This window comes from Nematolebias whitei, chromosome 11, assembly GCF_014905685.2.
Source record: "Nematolebias whitei isolate Nwh7 chromosome 11, NemWhi1, whole genome shotgun sequence".
Lineage (NCBI taxonomy): Eukaryota > Metazoa > Chordata > Actinopteri > Cyprinodontiformes > Rivulidae > Nematolebias > Nematolebias whitei.
Window position 1 is genome coordinate 43,358,433 of NC_056508.1, and position 22,734 is coordinate 43,381,166.

The 22,734-nt window shown below is 39.6% G+C and overlaps 1 protein-coding gene across 1 annotated transcript in view; it reads right to left on the reverse strand.

Moving 5' to 3' along the window:
• Nucleotides 1-22,734, reverse strand: part of LOC119417333 (copine-9) — a 74,585-nt gene that overhangs the window by 29,145 nt on the left and 22,706 nt on the right. The window contains exon 6 of the mRNA XM_037684540.1: nucleotides 21,689-21,765. Within this exon, the coding sequence (XP_037540468.1) occupies nucleotides 21,689-21,765 (77 nt within the window). The remainder of the gene's footprint in view (nucleotides 1-21,688; nucleotides 21,766-22,734) is intronic.

The following is a 22,734-nucleotide window of genomic DNA, read 5'->3' on the forward strand; positions in this document are numbered from 1 at the left end:
TTGGTATTTAAGAAACTGGTAAAAATCAAATTGTTAAAAAAATATATATGAATGTAATTCATTGAAAATGTTTGTTAATTGAAAAATTAAGCGAGTTATTTATTTGTTTTTGTTACTTACAGTAAATGTTTGTTTGAATTGTTTATTAGATAAATTAGGAGCAGACTTAATAAGATTTTTTCTTCATCTGCTGCCTTTCATTTTATTTTTTTTGTTTTCAAATTACATACATGTAAATTGATATGTATTCTTCTTATTATAAAATGAATAAATAAATAAATAAAATAAATATATAAATGCCTATTTTTCAAGTTATCAAGTTCACAAGGTTTACATATATAGCGTCTCACAAACTACAGACAGACAGCTAGGGTTATTTTCAAGTCCCACTTGTTGCTCTGTGACGGAGGACAAAAAAGGGAAAAAAGTAACAAATAATAGAATTCAAAGACAATAGGTTTCTGTCATCCATGCTTCTTTTCCCCACAAAACCTTCACATCTTTCAGTGGCTAAATTCAATAATTGGATCCCTCTGTAAGGAACTGTCAGAACTGCATTTTTGCATGGCAGCATTTGAAAATAAAAAAATCATTAAATAGGAACCTCTCAAATTAAGTATCTCTGGCCTATGATTGCTCACAAATATGAATAAAATAGCAAAAATCTTTTTGGAACTATGAGAATACAGTATGTGCAAGAACACCCACAAAATTGTACTTGGCTCAAAGTGATCACAGTTTATATTGCTGTCAGATTCTTTCACTTCATGTCTTTAAAACGAGTGTGGAAATATTCAGGTTAAATAAATAAAAAAATCCCATTCCAATTAATTGGGCACCTGTTCTATTTCTGAGGCTTCTGTCCAAGATTAAATCCAGTCAGAGTGTTCGTTCCCTATTTAAGAATCTGTGTTCTCTGGTGCTCACACAACTTTGCCATGAAGGTCTGGCTCACAAATTCCAAAACTTCTCCACTGCTGCTGAACTATTATCACTTCTGTCATCAGTGCTTCTGCTGAAACCACGACAACTACCCGGGGAAGGAGGAACGGTGGAAACAAATCAGGATAAGTGTGCACCTGTGTGTGTGTGTGTCAAAAGTTGGAGCTAATGCTGCAGTTTGCTGATGGAGTGGGGCGAGTCTTTGCATCCTATTATGGCTGTTGAGTGAAACTGAGTAAAACTGATGGTCCACAGCTGTACCGATCCATTTCAATTAGTACTCAATGCATTTAACTTTGAATGCATCACGCTGTTTGCAGAGGGGTCCATATAAAATGTTGCAGTCAGGAATTTTAGACAATTACTGTATACTTAAAAATATCTTAGTATTTTTGAATCAGACACCTTTTTAGGCTTTCAGTGTTTAAATAAACAGCTTTTAGTATATCACACTGCAAAAGGTGGGCAATAGTTTAGCCTGTGTGTCTGCCTGTTAGCAAAAGTAGACATTATGATTTCGATAATTCAAGATGCCACCTCAGCTAACTGACAGTAGCAAAAACTAAAATGGCTTCAATTCAATCATTTGTATATATTTTTTTCTTCTTCTTTTGGCTGCTCCCTTCTTCAGAGGTCGTATCATATCATATCTCTCCAGTTTTAGCTTCTCTTTACTGGATCCCGGTCAAGTCCAGAATTGAATTCAAAATCTTACTTCTAACCTACAAAGTACAAAGCTCTCAACAGCCTAGTTCTATCTTAAATTACAGATCTTATTGTTCCATATTTTCCTGACAGAGCACTTCACTCTCAGACTGCAGGCTTACTCGTGGTTCCTAGAGTTTCCAAAAGCAGAATAGAAGGCAGATCTTTCAGTTCTCAGACTCCTCTCTTGAGGAACCAACTTCCAGTTTCTGTCCCTGAGGCTGACACATTGTCCAGTTTTAAGACTGTTCTTTTTAATAAATTCTATAATTAGGGTTGGTTTGTTATACTGCTATAGGCTTAGACTACTGGAGGACAAATTAACCTTATTTCCTTAAATGAATTGTTAAAACTGAATAGATTTCATTTGATACTGTTTCTATCTTAACATGTGATTCTTGACCTGCCATTGTGTATCTGTTCCTCTCAAACCCAGCCGATCGAAGCAGATGGTCACTTGTCCTGAGTCTGGTTCTGCTAAAGGTTCCTTCCTCATGAGGGAGTTTTTCCTTTACACTGTCGCCTTCATGCTTGCTCAAGATGAGAGTTCTGTGATGGATTTAAACTCAAAGCAGTCTGCTCCTCAGATACATAATATTAAATTATTATTTTTATATGTGAACGTTTCTGTTCAGTGCCCTGAGATGACTTCTGTTGACTTGGCGCTTTATAAATAAACTGAATTGAATTAGCATTGTAGAGATCTAGTAAAGCAGCACGGTGGCGCAACTGGTAGAGCTGCTGCCTCTCAGCGAGCAGGTCCTTGGTTCAAACCCCGGTCCAGGGGCCTTCTGGGTGGAGTTTGCATGTTCTCTCCGTGCATGCGTGGGTTTTCTCCGAGTGCTCCAGTTTCCTCCCACAGACCAAAAACATGCATGTTAGGCTGATTGGTAACTCTAAATTGTCCCTAGGTGTGAGTGAGAGAGTGAATGGTTGTTTGTGTCGTTTGTCTCTATGTGGCCCTGTGATGGACTTGCGACCCGTCCAGGGTGTACCCCACCCCTCGCACAGTGATTGCTGGACATGGACACATGGATGGATGGATGGATGGATGGATGGATGGATGGATGGATGGATGGATGGATGGATGGATGGATGGATGGATGGATGGAGATCTAGTAAAGTGCTGTGTGAATGAGTGAATGAGGCACAGATTGTGTTGTAAAGTGCTTTGAGTGTCTTGATTAGATAGAAAGGTGCTATACAAGTACAGTCCATTTACATTTTGATATTGTTTGTCTGGGGGAGTTGAACCGGCGACCTTCAGATCACAGGCCCACCTTCTCAAACCTCTGCCCCTCCACTCCCCAGTCATTTGTACACATACTGAGCTAAAATTGAATGTGGTCGTACAAAGTAGATGAGTGTGACAACTTATAATATCACGAGATTGCTCCCAATGCCTCTTAACCAAAAATGACAGCAACTTTGTCATTTTTAACAAAAGATGATCTCAGTCTAAAACTACATGATAGAAAGCATTCCTTCAAGAAATATTGTAAGTCCTGAAGGTGACAGTGAAAATGTGACAAACAAATAAAGAAGAAACTGATTTTTCATTCAAAAGCGAGAAAAATATCATTAAACTCTTCTCAGTGGATTGAGACCTAATGAAAGGATGCCCAGTTTGTAGTTATATCTTCTGTCCTGCGTCCTCCGTTACAATTTTAGCTAAAACAATAACAGCCAGTGCAAAGTGGAAGAGAAATTTTCCACCAGGAATCATTTTCCTACAGGAGTTTTCTTCTGTAAGAGCTGGGAAATCTGCTCCAAACAGAACATTTTAAGTGCAGAAAATATTTATGTGCAGCCCGTCTGCGGCGTTTCCCTCCTCTCGCTTCATGACAGCCAAGATGGGTCCAAGTCCCCCGTGAACCAGAACAGGAAATGTGGGTAAAATTTATGGATGGATGGATCAAAGTCTTCCTTTTCAGCACGCATAAGTGCATGTGCAAGCATAGCAAGATAAATACAAAAGAAAAAAGCATTTGGCGCTATAAGTTAACATGTTCTCCTGTATTAGACTGATTCCAACTAATTTTTGTCCCTTTTTATTATTTAGACCCTTCTTAAAAATGTATAACAAGACAAGACTTATTTTTTAAATATTGTATTTTTGCCATTCCCCCCTCCTCACAGTTTGACACCATTTTTTTCTGACATAGCTGTGACTTCCTTTAGTCGACTTGGCTCTTGCACAATATCTATTTTTCCACATTTACTGAAACTGAAGTAACTTGTGAAAGTTTTGTCAACAAATATAATTAATGACAAAGATCTAATTACAATAATTGATATCTACGGAGCTTTTGAAGGTGATGTGATCACCGTTTGGTTTACTTTGTTTTTGTGTCTTTGTACTAGGCCACTTCATATTTTGCTCTTGATTTTATGTGACTGAACACAAAATGACAAAAAGGTTGAGTTGTCAATAAAACTGGTTATTGGAGTTCTGATTGCATTCAGACAGAACTAAATACAGATCTGAATTGTCTGAGTGCACTGAAAATACTTTTCTTCAGACCACCTGGTCTGGACCTCTTTTATCTCCATATGAGTAAATGGTAAATGGACTGTACTTATATATCACCTATCTGTCTAATCAAGATACTCAAAGCGCTTTACAACACAATCTGTGCCCTCATTCACCCATTCATACAGCACTCTACTATATCTTTACAAATACTAATCAGTGCTTTATCATATTCATACACTGATGGGACACATCAGAGGCTATGAGGCGTTCAGCGTCTTGCCGAGGGACACTTTGGCATGCGACTGCTGATGGAATCGAACCCCCAACTCTTGCATTGGAGGACAACTGCTCTAACCACTCGGCCACAGCCACCCTGTCTGAACACTGAGCTGTTGGACCACCTACTAAACTGGAGTGACCCCATACAATCAGCAAAATGAAAGTCATAGGCGTCGCAACAATTATATATGAAGGGGACGTGTCCCCACTACATTTAAAAAATATTATTTCTGAACCCCCCCCTCCAAATTTACCATGAAATATTAGTTCACCCAGTGCTGCTTCCATTTCTTTGAGAACGAATCCATCCATCCATTTTCTTTACCCGCTTATTCCATTTTGGGTCACGGGGGTCGCCGGTGCCCATGTCCAGCAATCACTGTGCGAGGGGCGGGGTACACCCTGGACGGGTCGCAAGTCCATCACAGGGCCACATAGAGACAAACGAGACAAACAACCATTCACTCTCTCACTCACAGCTAGGGACAATTTAGAGTTACCAATCAGCCTAACATGCATGTTTTTGGTCTGTGGGAGGAAACCGGAGTACCCGGAGAAAACCCACGCATGCACGGAGAGAACATGCAAACTCCACCCAGAAAGGCCCCTGGACCGGGGTTTGAACCAGGGACCTGCTCGCTGAGAGGCAGCAGCTCTACCAGTTGCGCCACCGTGCTGCCTGAGAACGAATCCATTCCACCTAATTAACAGGAGAATACTCAAACCACTAAAAATCCACTCCAGGTTTTACTGGTTACCTACAACAACATACGCATGCAGTGTTTCTCCGAGGTCACCTGCCTTGGCAGGGCACTCACGGGAGGAGGCGGGGGAGTCACCTCTGTTTTGTGTGCTAGCACAGGTGCCACGCCAGTGCTGGCAGAAGTTGATGGGGTCAGAGGATTAGGATGTTAGGATGTGAGAGAAGCGGAGCGCTGGGTCTGTAGCATCTTAGCTAACACGTCTGTATTGCATGTCGCGTGTGGATTTCAACATGCGGGAGGGGGCGTGGGGGGTTGGGGGATGGGCTCACAAGGAGAGCTATTGGTCACAGTGTTTTCAAGTGTTTACTTATAGGTAAACATAGATGTTTAACCACAGACATAAATACGTAGACGCCTCATTGAGCGCTGACTTGTACGGCGACATCAACGCCATTTTAAATGTGGCAGAACTGTCGGTCATTTAATACAAAGAAATGGACAGAACTTCATAAAGCACCGTTCTACAAAGTGTTTTAAGCTGATGCCTGTCATTCGCACACAATAATATATTTGGAAAACAACCAGGCACCAAAGACAACATTTAGTAATTTTTGACGTTAAAAGTTACAAATGTTGTCTTTTGTGCCTGTTTTTTCCCAAATATATTAGTGTGTGAATGACAGGGATTAACTTCAAACACTTTGTAGAACGGTCCATTATGAAGTTCTGTCCATTTCTTTGTATTAAATGACCGACAGTTCTGCCACATTTAAAATGGCGGACGCTCCGACGTACGGCTGCAGCGGGCTAGCCCACTCAACAAGGCGTCTACGTATTTAAGTCTATGTGTTCAACAACCTGTTAAAATACACCAGAATGCAGGAAATGGCATCTACTTTATTCAAAAGTTTCTGGGGGAGGACCCTCAGACCCACTACCCCCACCCGTGTGTTCTCCCATATTACAAATGCTTCTGACACCAATGATGAAAGTCTCTGGTTTTTAAAATAGCTGCTGACTGAACACAGATCATTCAGTCCTAAGGAATAATTTTAAATTGTTTTAAAAATATTTAGTTTGTATTTATTTATATCAAAATCCTTTTCAAATGTAAAACTCAGATTTGCCAGGATTCTGTTAATGAAAGTGGATTACTGGACGGTATGGGTTTGTTGGTTTAATATTTGTTCTGATTTGTCTGTGGTCATTATAGACTAATAATTTGTGTCAATCAGAAAACACCAGTCAGAGCAGAGTTAATCTGGATTATATTTAAGTAAATAAACACTGATCTGATGTTAAATTTAGCTGCATGTTCCGTTTTGTATTGATTTTAAGATTATTTTACTGAATTTTAAAATTTTAAATGGCCTGACACCCCAGTATTTAATGGATCTTTTGCATTTGTATAGCCCAAACAGAACACAGAGATCCTCCAGTCGGATGCTTTTAGCACAGCCAAGGGCAGAATTAGAACGCAGGGGGGATTGGGCTTTTTGCAGTGGCAGCCTCCGGACTCTGGAACAGTCTGCCCATTGATATTCGTTCTGCAGAGTCCATGCAGTCCTTTAAATCTCGCCTAAAAACTCACTTTTTTTGCTCTGACTTTTAACTCAAGTTTGGTTTGAGTTCCATCTGAACCTCTTAAGTTATTTTCTTGTTTTAGTTTGTTCTTAGTCTATTTTATAATACTTCTGTTTTAAATGTTTGAACTTTCATTTATTTTATTGCCAGGTGTCCTGTTTGTGAAGCACTTTGGTCAACATTGTTGTTTTTAAATGTATGATATAAATAACATTGACAATGAAATTGTACAGAAAACATCCTGATGCATGCTCAGTAATCCAGGTAGAAAAATCTAACAAAGTTCAGTCAGGTCATCTGGATGGTTTCTTTATTTTGTTGAGACGTTTCGCCCTTCATCCAAAGGACTTCATCAGTCCGGGGAGCCACAAACAAACTCAGTCCCACAAGTAGCACACCCATATAGTGGGCCAACCAGTTTAATAGTGATAAGATGGTTTCTGGGGCCTGCCTCTCCCCCGTCAACTCCTCTGAGGCAACTATAGCCAAAGTGGTTCAAAACATCACATCATTCAAAACACTAATAAAGTTAAGTCAGGTTTATTTATTTATTTTTTATAATCCATCCAGAGGACCTGACTTAACTTTGTTAGATGTACAGAAAACAGGTGGTGATTGTCAGCACAATCAGGATTTTTACAGGATTTGCTCTGAAACTGAGCTTTGTGAAGTCAATAACAGTTTTATGTGTCTTTAATATTTTACATTGGATCTGTTCCAGTTGTTCCCAACCCAGGTCCTTGAGGAACACCATCCTGCAAGTTTTAGTTGTTTTCTTACTCCGACACACCTGATTCCATGATTTAATTACTTCTTCATATTCTGCAGAATCCTGTTAACCACCAATTCATTTAAATCAAATGTGTCAAAGCAGGGAAACAACTAAAATATGGATGGTGTTCCTCAAGGACCTGGGTTGGGAACCTTTGTTAGGCAACTGAGCCTATCAAAAATAAATCTGCAAAAATGCATTTTAAATGAATTATGTCCATATCATTAGGCCTGTTGCAAAAAACAATAAATCAATGAATCGCATGATGAATGAAAATGATCGCCTTTATTTATAATTTACCCGCTTTATCGTTTCTTGGTGTCTCTCTTTCCACTGAAGACACGGCTCAACGCCGGTGCTCTTCACTGACCCCTCTGTTCCTCTTTAAAATCCATTTTAACCGTCCAAAATTGTGTTTTTGGATGGTTAAAAGCGGCTAAGCTGAGAAGCTAAGCTACAAGCTAAGCTAACAGGCCGACCTCAGGAATAAACCTCCGTCTTGTCGAAGCTCCAAAATTCACTGTTGAAACCTGTGCCTTTGTGTAAAAAGTTGTCTTTCTCTGCAAAAAGAAGCTGAGAACTTGTGTATTGATTTTTTTATTAAAAGTTTGTGTGAAAAATGCTATGCTAAAGAGCTCAAATCACCGAGCGTACGCCATGTCACCATGTCAACCCATGTCAAGTCAAGGACCCTCCCTCCCATTTTTCTTAAAAACTATCAACTATCCATCCTTTGGTTCAAACAGTCTTATACTGCCATCAGGTGGTCAAAAAAGGTATTACACTCCAAACAAATCAACATTTCTTCTAAAATTTGACAATTAATTATTGTTAAAATTCAAACAATATTATCGTTTATCGCAATAATTTCTGAGACAATTAATTGCCCAGCAAAATTTGTTATTGTGACAAGCCTAAATATCATAAAAATATATAAAACACTGACCACAGTCAAGCCAATTAAATCTAAACAGAAAATAAAACACTCCAAACCAAAATGTCAGTAAAAAACTTTAGGTTTCCGTGTAGTTTTGGTTGGCTGAACTATTTTACAATAAAAATAATAATAATAATAATAATTAAATGATAATCGTTTAGTACAACATGGTCATGTCTGTCAAAGTAACTGAAGGAAGAATCAAAAAGTAATTTGATCTTCACACAAACATAAATAAAAAAACATGTTTGTGAAAATTATTAATTATAAATGGGTTCCTATTTAGATCTTTTTACAAATCTATTGACTCGGTTCCAAAAATAACATGAATTGTGAGCTCTTTTTAAAATAGCCACTGTTGCAGCTCAGATAAAAACACTTTCAGATTATCTTCCAAATTGTCTACAAAGGAAACTACAGCTTTATTTGACAAACACCATTTGTTTGCAAAGTAACACCTGGAAGATGCACACTGCTGATTCATCTGATGGAGGGCGTAGATGTTTCAACAGGAAATTGGAACCATTACAGATCCATCCAAACCTGCGTTCTTTGCTATAAATTTCCTCTGGACATTCACAGAAGCAGCAGGAAGGGTTAGATTTGCTCAGCCTGAAGTCAGAAGCACTCTTCTGCGACGTGACGAGGATAACTGGGCTCTCTGAGTCGCACGTTGTAGCAGGGTCGCGATTAAATTTCACACGTTTGATCTCAGGTCAGTGGTTCAGCGTTCCTCTCAGAAGAACAGCAGCAGAGGTGTTTTGTCTTTGTGCTCGCCCGGGTGACACGTGAACCAGAGGGACAGATGGCGGGTGACAGTGGCGGAGGATGAAGACCACGGGGGACAGATAGTGACACGGAGACGTGTGCATGTGTGGGTGACGAGAGACATCTTTAATTTGAGATTTATTACTTAGATTTTTAGCTTTAGACCAACATTTATAACGATATCTGTGAAATCTAATAATAAAAAAGTGGACACTAAACTAACTGAAGTTGACAATTTTTTCTAAAAATAAATCTATTTGCACAATACATAAGTAATTAATGAAACTGTGAAAGCAGTCCAGGTCAAAGCGCACAGTTCACACTGGGTTGCACGAGCTTGGACTGAAGCGGACCCAAAGCAGTCTTTGCAAACTGGGTCAGAAGACAAAATTTATGCCACTCTGGCCTGGCGCTGGAGGGAAAATCGACTGTCAGGGGACTGTCTGTCGTTTCAGTGGCCAGTCCTATTGTAAATGAAATAGATTATTTAAAGCTGTGTCTGAAACTTCACCAATCGCTGAAAATTTGTTAAACAGGCAGTTCTGTTGTTGGCTTACAAAACTGCTCACATCATTTTCAGAGATGCTTCTGCACACAGAGTTACATAAAATTTTTTTTAAAGTCTTGTTTAGATTAGATTGTTGAGGTGTACTGAGAAAATCTGCCACCTTTTATTACACCGTTGCGAGGCAGACTCTGCATGTCAGTCACAGTAACACAACGCTCCCTGCAGTCTGTCATCTGTTGCAACCCTCCTCGTGGACATGAAAATGTCTTATTTTGTTCAGCTGACAATTTATTTATTTATTCTTGTTGTTTTGTTAGTTTTTGTCTATTACATCAGCCAGTGAGGCTTCTAACTGCCTCCAATTACACCACCTGCCCTCTGACACCCTACACCAACATATTGACCAGCGTCTCATGGCTGAAACTCAGACAGGATGCAATTTTACCAAACTGGCCCCAAAGCGGACGAAATACAAAATACATTCTGGTGGACAGCTTATTTAGTCCACCGTCCACCTCATCAATCTACGTTTGGAAAATTGGCAGCATGTGAGATTGTTATTGGATGAGCCTCATTTTTATGCTGATTACATTAAGACCTCTGTGATTTGTCTGCTTTTTCTCCACACTTGTCAGCAGTAAGTGACAATGATATGGTGCATCTAGAGTTTTTAGCTTGCGCTCAGAGCCACTCTGGTACTTACACAGATGAATGCTCACATTGTGCATGTGGGTGTGTTTATGTTTTACAGGTTAGGCTTTCCTATAAACATCAGTCCCAGTTCAAAAATACCTCTGGTAGGTAGTCGATACTGTGTAACACATACTGCTCAGCTCCATTTCACTTTATTTTTTTATTTATTTCCAAAAGGGTGTATTTTAGATCATTGTTATACTTTTACCGCCTCTGCTAATAGCCCCCCTCGGTTACCATAGAAACACACAGGTAAGTGGAAAGAAGTGCTTAGTTCGCCGTGTAGCATGAAGCCCATTTCTAAAACTATTGACCTATAAAAACTGAGCAACCACTGACATGGGGAAGCTAAAAGAGTCGTACATGTTCTGGGTTTTTATCCAGTGCTCGACAACAGCAAAAGCGGAAAATTTGAGAGGCCTAGCGTTTCTTGAAGGAAAGCATGTCAATCAACGCCTTTCATGCCAAAGTTGAGAAATAGTGCAGTGGTAGCCATTTTGGTCAAACATCGAAAATAATGGTGATGTGCAAGATGTCAAACTATACGTTACGTGTTATGAAAGATTTTCAGCTATGACCACGTCAAATTTTAGCTTAATATCTGTAAATCTGTGTTATAGCCATTTTTATGTTGGAAAATATCAATTAGCTTTGGCTGCCATTTTGAACTGGATTGATTTTAAAAGTTGATCAGTTGTAGCTGTATGATGTACAACTGCTTTCTCAGAGCTTCATACAAACCTATTAAAACAGATCTAATGGCTTATGAGATGTTTTTGCTAACAGACAATTAAGGGTGATGCCAAACGTTTATGTCAAAGATGTGCTTGGTGTATGTGATGTGAATGGCTCTCAGCTACTACCACACCCAATTTTAGCTCAATATCTGTAAAGTGTCCTTAAATATAGCATTTTTTTTGTTGTTTTCTAAGGTCACCTAGCTGTGATGGCCAATTTAAATTGGATTAGCTTTATAGGTTAAGCAATTGTCTCGTGACTCAGTGAGACTGACCTGTATAAATAAAGGTTGAATGAATTGTAGAGGTGCATGTACAGTAGTGGGTATTTCTCCAGTTTTAGCTTCTCTCCATTGGCTCCCTGTCAAATCCAGAATAAAATTCAAAATCTTACTTCTAACCTACAAAGCTCTCAACAACCTAGCTCCATCGTATATTACAGATCTTATTGTTCCATATTTTCCTAACAGAGCACTTTGCTCTCAGCCTGCAGGTTTACTTGTGGTTCCTAGAATTTACAAAAACAGAATGGGAGGCAGATCTTTCAGTTATCAGGCTCCTCTCTTGTGGAACCAACTTCCAATCTCTGTCCGTGAGGCTGACACATTATCCAGTTTTAAAACTAGGCTTAAGACTTTCCTTTTTGCTTTTTTGATTCCTATGGTTAGGGTCGGCTTTGGTTTCCTGAGCTGTCCCTTAGCTATGCTGCTATAGGCTTAGACTGCTGGAGGACAAACTGACCACAATTTTCACTCTGCTACTGTCTTTACTTACTCTGCTCAACCTGTTTTGTATTTGTAATTATTTTTTTCTATCATTAACATGTTTTTTGTCTTTCAGATACACCTGAACCTACACTTGGACCTACCATTCTATGTTCGTCTGTCTCTCCTTCCTGTCTTCTCAACCAGCCGGTCAAAAAAGATGGCCGCTTGTCCTGAACCTGGCTCTGCTGGAGATTTCTTCCTTTTAAAAGGGAGTTTTTCCTTCCCACTGTTGCCACTGTGCTTGCTCAGGATGGGAGACTGCAACAAAGCCAAGATTCAACTTGTCTGCTGGATTCCTCAGATAGAGACTTTACTAATTGGCTTTTATGTGAATGTTCCTGTAAAGGGCCCTGAGACAACTTTGTTGTGATTTGGCGCTATATAAATAAACTAATTGAATTTAATAGAGGGCAGCACGGTGGCACAACTGGTAGAGCTGCTGCCTCTCAGCGAGCAGGTCCTTGGTTCAAACCCTGGTCCAGGGGCCTTTCTGGGTGGAGTTTGCATGTTCTCTCCGTGCATGTGTGGGTTTTCTCCGGGTACTCCGGTTTCCTCCCACAGACCAAAAACATGCATGTTAGACTGATTGGTAACTCTAAATTGTCTCTAGGTGTGAGTGCGAGAGTGAATGGTTGTTTGTCTCGTTTGTCTCCATGTGTCCCTGTGATGGACTTGTGACCTGTCCAGGGTGTACCCCGCCCCTCGCACAGTGATTGCTGGACATGGGCACCGGCGACCCCCGTGACCCAAAATGGAACAAGCGGGATGGATGGATGGATGAATTGAATTAAAAGTGGTTCATGAGATATTTTGCTAAAAGTCAGAAACTTCACTTCAGTTGATAACGCCAAACATTTAAACACAAATCAGAGTATTATTTGGGTGGACAGTCCACTCTGCCCTTTCTTGTAGAGATCAATGGTGTTGGCTATCCAGTCCAGTTCATTGTCTAAGTGCACCCCAGGTACTTTTAGCAGTCCACAATGTCCTTGTTGTTGGTAGGGTTGGGAGTGGGGGTGGGCGTAATCTTCTTCCTGTAGTCCACTTATTGTCCATCAGAGATCAGAGTAGTAGTTTGGTATCAGTTTTAACTACTAACACACCAAATCTTGGCTCAGTATCTAAAATTGACCGATTGACCCATTTTGTGTACGTGCTGTCGGTTTACTATGACAGCCATATTGAATTGGACTGACTCCAGAAGCTAAACAGCTGTAAAAATGCATCCAGTGATAATATTCTGAAAGTTTTACAAAAATTGGTTGAGTGATTCATGAGATATATAGACAAACAAACGGTGACTTGGGTGAAAATATCATTACCATACCAGATGACAATCAGTAACGAGTATTGTATTTTTTGGACTATAAGGCGCACCAGATTATAAGGCGCATTAAGTGAAGCGGAACAGTCTGACAAGTCAAAGTTTATTCAACTCATTCACAATAACTCTCAACATTGTTCAGTTGCACCATGCACATAAAATCAGTTCGAGGTCAGTAAGCACAACCAGAATTAACACATAAGGCGCATTGGATTATAAGGCTCACTGTTGATTTTTGAGGAATTAAAGGATTTTAAATGTGTTTTAAAGTCCGAAAAATGTGGTACAGATGTTTTATGAACACTCTATATGTTCACCATATGAGCCAGTGTTTGGTTTTGCACAGCTTGCTGTATAAGTGAAGCCGTTCCTGTGAATGACAGCACCCACAGAGAGGTTTCAGCAGTTTGGAAAGTGAACAGAAAGCTGTCTGTCTCTGTCTCTCCCTCTACATGTCCTTCCACGCATGTCTTCCTCTCTTCTGTTGCATCAGCTCCTCAAGCTCAACCTTTTCCTTCACTTAAGTTTTTTTTTTCCCGTCCCCATCCCTGCCTTGTCCCTGATCCGGCTGTCACGATCCAACACCTCCCTTTCCCTTTCTACCCCCCTCCACCCCATCAACCCGTTGCTCCCCTGTGGGTTTTCGCTGCGTCTGATCTATCACCAGCTGAAGACAGCTGTCTGTTCCCTGCAGGCAGCCATCAGAGACACTGACCGTACAGGACAAACAGTGATTGAGCTCTTCTGGGCTCTTATTGTTTCTCTTCATTTGTAGCCGTCTTCTAAAACCACTCCTTGTATAACCAGCCCCTTTGGATCAGTTTATTTCTATCCTTGCTTACTTTTTTTTTTTCAGGGTGTCACAAATCAAACTGATTGGCCTGTTGTTGGAAGGTGGCAGTGATATGTAAGAGCAGGATTTCTTTTATTTATTTATTTTTTAACTGCAAAGCTATTGTCAAGGATTGCAACAGGATGTCATTAGGTAACAATCTGACAGTTGTGTATTTTTTGACACTATTGTTTTGCTTGAAATGGCAGATTCTTATTTTTATGAAATAAAGAGAATTGAGGCCCCGAGGAATATTTGGCAGATATGTTCAGATTATTTTAAGATACCAGTAAAAAAACAAACATTTGTCATTATAAACCTTGATGAAATGCATAACCCCTGATCGCCTTTCACACCAGAGTTTCAGACTAAGATCACTGAATTTGTTGTTTTGGCACATTGTTTTTGTACTATTAGTGCTTAGTGTATTCTTAGTCTTGTGTATTCTTAGTTTAGTGACAGTAGTATATTCTTAGTTCATAACTCAGATCTTACTAATGTTTTTCTTTACAATTTGTAATTTTGTTGGATGTAACTGGGACCTTGTGTACATAGTTTCATTCCACCTCATGTACCACATGTGATGTAAATGACAATAAAAATCCTTGAATCTTTGAATCCTTGAATGTTGAGAACTGATGAAGTTGTTGCTGTTTTTCCTCAAATCTTAAGATTTATCAAGGAGGGGGAAAAGAAACCCTCACTTTTTCAAGAGTGCTCCTTGCAAGATAGAAAGCTGCACAGATTGTCGATTAAAAGCTGGAAAAAAAAAACTTATTTTCAAGATATTGCATGTAAAAGGTTGGCTTTGAAGTATACATACCTGTATATGTATATATATATATAATCAACATAAAGGAAAAGATAAAAAACTAAATGTGCAGGAGGTCATTAAAAACCCAAAATGGGTTTACAAGCGCACCCCCCCCCCCAAACCTTAAAAAATAGAAAAAAATTATAAAAGTTTTGTACAAAAGCTTACATCTTAGTTTAAGCACATCCAAATGCAATAGATAAAAGCTTATAATAAATTTAAATACAGTAGTCCCTCGCTACTTCGCAGTTCATTTTTTGTGGACTCACTTGCTCACGGTTTTTCAAAGTAAGATTGGACATGACACACAACTGGCTGATTGATGGATGATCTGCACGATGGGCATGGATTTTTTAAATTTAAAATAAATTATTTAAAATTATTTAGCACCTGCTGCACCTGTGCGCAACCCACATGTGCAGAGAGAAGCTCCCTCCTGCAGCATATCGATGTCTGATCTGCAGCGGAGAAGTGGGCGTGGCCGAAAGCGCTGGCAGAGAGCAGAAATCATGACATTCAGTGCTCTTTTAGAGCGTTTAGAGTTTAGAAACATTGTTTAGAATATTGTGAGAGAGTGGGAAGGGTTTAAAATGCCTTAATATATTTATATATAAATAATAAAATAAACTGCTACTTACTACTTGTACTACTATTCCTACTTCGCGGTTTTTCACTTATCGCGGGTGGACTGAGAACGGAAAACCCCACCGATAAACAAGGGACAAAAAACATTAAAACAATAATAAAAAATAAATGTGTGTTGAACTATACTTTTTTTTTTCAACTTTCTTTTAAATACAGAAAGACTGTTTTGTATTTTTTGTCATTTTTTTGTTTGTTTGTTTAACTTTTTTTTTTTTTTTTTTTTTTACAATAAAATATACCCAACATTGGTAAAAGTCTTACCAAGGTTGGGTTAGGTTAGGATTTGAATTAAGTCGTTCACACGTCTTATCCTTATAACTGACATTTTAAAATAAATTAAATGTTAAAAGATAAATAAAATGTTGAAAGTTTTGGTTTGCTTTGTTATTCACACGGACCAAAATCAACAGACCTCTTACTAAAAAGGTCACACTTAAAAAGGACAGTGATTCTAGTGGAAACAGTTGACAGAGCCTTTAAATCAACACTAAATGACTAAATACGATTGTTGTGTTTGCATGAACACAGATCGACCCCAAAATGAAGACTGCATGCCTAACACTGAATAAGTCCCCTTTTTGCCATCAAAACAACTCTGACAGGTCAAAGCTAGGAGCACAGGAACACGAGCTGTACTGAGGTTGCTAGTATCAAACATTAGAAGAATTTTAGGGTTTCCACAGATGCCACCAAATCCCATCAGATTGGGTTCTTTGAAGTTTCTAGGCAGAGCGAATATCATCCCTGACAAACTACATTTGTATTAAAGGGAGCGCCAGCTCCAGGGTAAAGCTGGTACCAAGCAGGATGATTTTGATCTGCAAAAATATTGGTGGACATAAAACTCTCATACAAACGCAGGTCTTCTGAGCTGAATGCAATGTTGAAATAAAAGCATCGATTAACAGATTCATAAAGAAGCTATAGTTAGAGTCATGAGTTAACACAAACTGAATTAAGGTTCATGCTAATTTTGCATCACGTTGGCTTTTACAACTTTTAATTATAAACCTTTACTTTAACTTTGTTAATAAAACTTAAGGCACTTTTTAAAAAAAACTCTGACGGATAATCCAGATGATACCATGTGCACAAATCACTCTTGCACGATGAGACCTTTGCTCCGAGAAAATGTCAGCTTGTAGCTTTCCAAATCCCACCTTAATATCGACCAGCGAAATTCTGAAGGCAATAAAATACTTCTTTGCAACGAGACAGAGAATATTGCATTAAAGAATGTTACGCAATACAAGACCTTAGAGTGCAGGTAATTGAAATGACACTGCCACTGCAACAAAATGTTCCAACTGCACACATACATTAAGCAGGTGGCTGTTGGACTGCTGTCAGTTTTCATTTTAAAGTATTTACGCACAGTAGAGACACTGGCACAGTTCTGCCACAACCCTTTAGGGGCAGCAGTGTTGTGACACGGCTGACCTAAAACAACACAAACACCTCATCTGAGACCCCGCACCAATGCTGGAGACGACACGCACATGATGATATTAACATACCGTGGCTCTTCAGGGGGTTGTGCAGTAAAGGAACACCACTAAGTCGTTAATTTTTGGTGCCTTTAAGGCCCCATATTTAGAGACTGTATATTCCAACAAACATTTAATGTATTTCAAGTATAATTTTAGTTGTGGTGACAAAGTTAATTTTAGAAAAACAACTATTGTATTGCCTTGCTTTTATTTTTCATCACTCGCTCTCGTGTAAGGCGGACACTTTTTCTCCTCCTCCTGCATTTTTTGCTCTCGGTCTGTGTATCGGAGCTCCTACTTTACGCTTTTTCCTGAAAGTACAACTACTGTCATGGACCTGGTCAGCTGGACTTTCAACGCAATCGATAAAATCTTTTCAACAAAGCGACAGGGTCTTCGATAGCTCTCATGCCCCGCTGAGACGCACACGGTAGGATACATCATGGATCCGTGGTGAGATTGGGAGCTGACGTGTCTTTCTATATTGACTCAGGAGGACGCCGAAGATGTTTATTTAATTAGAACCATGATAGCAGAGTTTCTGCTTTTTGGCATCGGTGGATTCCTGTGTTATCGGCTATTATAAAAGACAACGGCAGCAGTTTCGGCCATGGCAAAATTGTCAAGTCTGTGTGAAGGTTTGGCTCGTGCTTTGAGTGCTCAAAATCAGCTGATTTACGAGCTCAACCATAAGTTGGAAGCAATTTGTGAGAATCGCAGGCCACCTGCGGCTTCTGGGACTCGCCAGCATGTTGGGGAGGACCTTGGAGGGGGCTCATGAGCAAGGACCAGTGGAATGCCCTCAAATCTGGCCATTTTGGGATTGAAAGTTCCAGCAGGACTCATGACTGGCAAGGAAAAAACAGTCTGCCTGAAAAAAATCAACAATTGTGGCTTATCTGAATCTGACTCCCCCGTGTTGGCCTCAAAGCAGGCTGACTTATCAAATTTCAAGTTTTCTTGTGTTTTCATAAGGAAGACATACCAAAGGCAGTAAAAACAAAGTGTCTTTATTTTGTTGAGTTTTAATGTTTCCAGGTCTACTTTGTACTTTTAAGACTAAGTTGGTCATAAATTGTGAAGCAAATTATCCAACTGTAGAACCAAAGCAGGCAGGCTGGTAGAAAACAACCTATAATAATTTAAAAACACTTGGGAAAAATGTAAAAAAAAAAAAATTTTTTTAATAGGAAAAAAAAACACTAGTTAAAAGTCCAAATTAACTCAATTTTAGCTAAATGTACCAAAATGCTATATAAACGCTAAATGTGGCAATTAGACTAGTTCAAAGTTAAAAGAACTGAATCTTAGCTAAAAGTTACAAGTAGTAACATGCTAGCTATATTTAGCAATAGGCTAGCTAAAAGCTGATGTAGCAAAATTATAGATAGAAGCTAAAGTAGGCGGCTGTGGCTCAGTGGTTAGAGCAGTTGTCCTCCATTGCAAGAGTTGGGGGTTCGATTCCACCAGCAGTCACATGCCAAAGTGTCCCTGGACAAGGCACTGAACCCCTCGTTGCCTCCGATGATGGGACATATCCCATCACTGATCATTATTTGTACAGATATAGTAGAGTGCAGCATGAATGGGTAAATGAAGGCACAGATTGTGCTGTAAAGCGCTTTGTGCATCTTGATAAGATAGAAAGGTGCTATATAAGTACAGTCCATTTACCATTTAAAGTAGCTAAATATTAGCTAAACGCTAAATGTAGCTAAAGACTAGCTCAAAGATTAAAAAAACTGAACAATAAAAGTTAAAGGGGTAGCTAAAAGCTCATGTATCAAAATGCTAGTTAGAAGTTAAAAGTAGCAAAACAAATTCGCTAAAAGCTTAAAGTAGCTGAGTGGTAGCTAATAAAAGCAGAACAGTAACTAAATGCTAAAAAAATACACAAAAAGACAAAAATAAAAGTAGAATCAAAAGTAGAATTCAAAGAGAACAATGTTTTGAAGTATTGGAAGAGACCTCAAAGTATTTATATGGGAAAGCTTGAATAGTTTAAAAATGTTTAAAAGTTACAAAAGCCAAAGTCATAGGGCTCGTCTCCTGAACGAGCTGAACCTTTTACATATGAATGGCTAACATAGCTGTAAAGGTGTAAAAACCACATGAAAAATAAAAACAAGAAAGCAATACTGTGAATGCAGAACTCACACAATAAAACAAAATCTAAATATTGTAAAAAATAAAAAAACAGCTGATTTCCTGTTTATATCAAACCATTAAAAATACAGGTTTTAAGGTTGCAGCAGGAGCCACAAAATGAAATATGTTTCTTTCTGGCTGGCAGGTTTAAAATGTCAGAGACTTTGTGGGATGTTTCCAGCTGAAACTAGCTTACTGCCATCACAGGTGGTGATGACCACCTGGCAGCACATTTCAGCACCTCCTGGGACACTTCAGAGGACAGCAGAGCTGCAGCTCAGACAGTCAAGGTAAACAGACAAGTGCATTAGTCTGCTCACAAAGCCTCGAACATCAAATAAAACATTTGTTCTCCCTCATCTCTCATCAGGCTGATTATATTTGGGGTCACTGTTTAAAGAATATAACCTCCTATCAGTTGTAGGTCTGTTCAGTCCCACCTCAGTATCTGAAATAAGCATACATTTATTTATTTATTTATTGTTTTAAATAAATCAGATCAGGAGTAAAAGTGACGATCCATTCACACTATTGTTTATTCCAGTTTATAGTTTTTGTACATTTTTTTTTCTTTTGCAATCCAAGTACTTCTGCACACATTGAGCTATTATAAACATTTGTTTCAAAATTTCTCACTCAAAACAAGTATTCTATAAACTTTTTTTAATGTGTTTTATTTATTATTGTACTCTATTAATCCCCAATGGGGAAATTAATTCTCTGCATTTTTCCCTATTGCACATGTGAGCACACATGTGAAGCAGTGGGCTGCCAGGGTGCCTGGGGAGCAGCTGGGGGGATGAGGGCCTTGCTCAGGGGCTCAGAGTGGGGCAAATAAGGGTGGAGGCAGGTGTGGGTGTTTCACCTTTTCCACCCACATTTTGATGTTGTCTGTCAGGGGAGTTGACCGGCGACCCTCCGATCACAGGCCCACCCTCCCTAACCTCTGCGCCACCACTCCCCACTAACTTCTAGTAACTTCTAGTATATATAACTATTAATTTTTGAAGTATTTACCCTTTCTGAAAAGTATTTTCCTATAGAAATACGTTGAGGTTTTCTCAACTCCTCACATAAACTGAACTCTGAAATCTACCTCAGCGTACGTGTGCTGTTATTCTCTTGTTAGCTGTCCAGCTCGTTTGAGCTTGCATCTTCAGTTTTGATATATTTAGCTGTTAGCTGCAGTTTATGTAAGTTGAGCTTTTAGCTGCAATTTACCTCGTTTTTACTTTTAGCTATAGGTTGTCTAATTTTAGTCTTAACAACATTTTTTGACAAACTTAGCTTTGTTAGCTCTGTTCTGTTTGCTTTAACTTTCATAATTCAGTTGCTGTTTCATTCTTCAACTAATTTCAGTGAAGTCATTCAGCACTCAAACAAAAAAAAATCTAGTTTGGATAAAAGGGCGGCCTGGTGGTGCAGTTGGAGGAGCTGTTGCTTCTCAGCAAGAAGGTCGCCAGATCGAATCCCGGCCGGGGGTCCATTCTGGGTGGAGTTTGCATGCTCTCTCCGTGCATGCGTGGGTTTCCTCCGGGTGCTCCTGTTTCCTCCCACAGACCAAAAACATGCATGTTTGACTGATTAGTAACTCTGAATTGTCTCTAGGTGTGAAAGAGAGTGAATAGTTGTTTGTCTCTATGTGTCCCTGTGATGGACTGGAGACCAGTCCAGGGTGTCCCCCACCTCTCACACAGTGATGGCTGGATATGGACACACCCTTGTGACCCAAAAAGGAAGAAGCAGGTAAAAGATGATGGATGGATGGATGGATAGTTTGGATAAAGTTTTATTTGCCACACTGACATATTTCCATGACATCTTTTTAAGCCATTCATGCACAACGGAAACATCTACTATTGTTAACTTTGAATAAATGTGCTGCTTCAGGACTCAGTGCTCGCACAGCGCACAGCTTGTTCTTACGATCAAACCCATCTTGTGATCTCTCTGACTCTTTGTCCCTGCATTTATTTCCTGAAGTTAGAGGACGGTGTTAAACACAGATATCGAACACTGCAAAAGTGTGGAAACAAATTAACTTGTATCTCAGTAGAAACATATACTTTTTCCTTGTTTTTATATCTGACAAAAGTCCTTTGGTTGCTACTAATCACTTATCCCCAAGAACAATGCGTAAAGAAACACTGAACCTAACCATATACAATAATAATAACGTCTTATCGTATTTTGCTGCCTCACAAACACTCCATATTGTGGGAGCGAGACCAGCTCAGGTTGTTGAGATGCAGCAAACTGCACACGTCCTGACTGATCTAACAATATAATAGATGAGGTTATTTAAACTTGGTGAGCCTACACTTGCGGCTTTAGTAAAATGGCTTTTATGAAGTTGTTTTCCACAGCAGCCCACAATAAACATAGAACAAAAGGCAGAAGGGGGATTCATTTCATTCTGCTTGGCTGGAGACGTTACTTATGCGCATAATTTCTATTTAAATAAATGAACCAAACAAAATAAGAAAGAAACTCCACAAAACAAACAACAGAAAGAGAGCCGAGTTTTCACACTGGGACAATAAAAAGTATGTTAGGGACTTACGATAAGGTCCTCTCCAGCCGTCCTCCTGTCGAGCCGATTATTTCCCCAAGCGTACAGAAGGTTTGGCCCAGAAAGTCCTAGCAAGTAAAAAGGCACACGCATTATGCGTGGTAAGGCTGTGACATGATCCGAAACAGGCTGTAATTAAAGGCCTAGCATTCTGGGAAGGAATGCACATCGCCTGCTGCAGAGTTTTCAAATTAGATCTGTCTATGTATGAAATGAGTTGTAGCTGTTCTGATCAAACCTTGAAAACACTGTTCTGTGATGTCTGGTCGTTTAGGGTCGCAGCACTTTCAATAGCTGATTTAGCATGAGGGTGGCATGGTGGCGCAGTTGGTAGAGCTGCAGCCTCCCGGCGAGAAGGTGCCCGACCGAGTCCTGGCTGGGGAGGGGGGGGGGGTGCTTTCTGGGTGGAGTTTGCATATTCTCTCTATGCATGCATGGGTTTTCTCCGGATATAGTAGTCCCTCGCTTACATTGCAGTTCCTTTATCGTGGGCTAGCACTATTGCGTTTTTTCAAAATAAGATTGGACATGACACACAATTGGCTGATTGATGGATGACCCACACAATCGACATGAAATTTTTATTTAAAATAAATCATTTTAAACTATGTAGCACTTGCTGCACATTTGTGTAGCCCAGAGCTGCAGGATAATAATAATAATAATAATGTCATCACAATGTAGCACTGTATGTTTCCATACAATGGCGAAATTAGTCTCTGCATTTAACCCATCCACCACCAGGTGGTGCAGTGGGCAGCTATTGAAAGCGCCCGGGGGGCATTTTGGGGATGAGGTGTGCTGCCCAGAGACGCCACGTGATGTGCAGTGACTGGGGATCGAACCTGGGACTTTCGGGTCCCAAGCCGGCTGCCCTGCTAAGCTTCATGCTGCAGCTGATCAGCTGTTCACCGTACAGAGTGGGAAAGTGGGCGTGGCCAAGAGCAGTTGCAGGTGGCTGAGAGCAGCGAAGACAGAGAGCTGAACTCATGATATTCTGTGCTCTTTTAGAGCATTTAGAGTTTAGAAACATTATT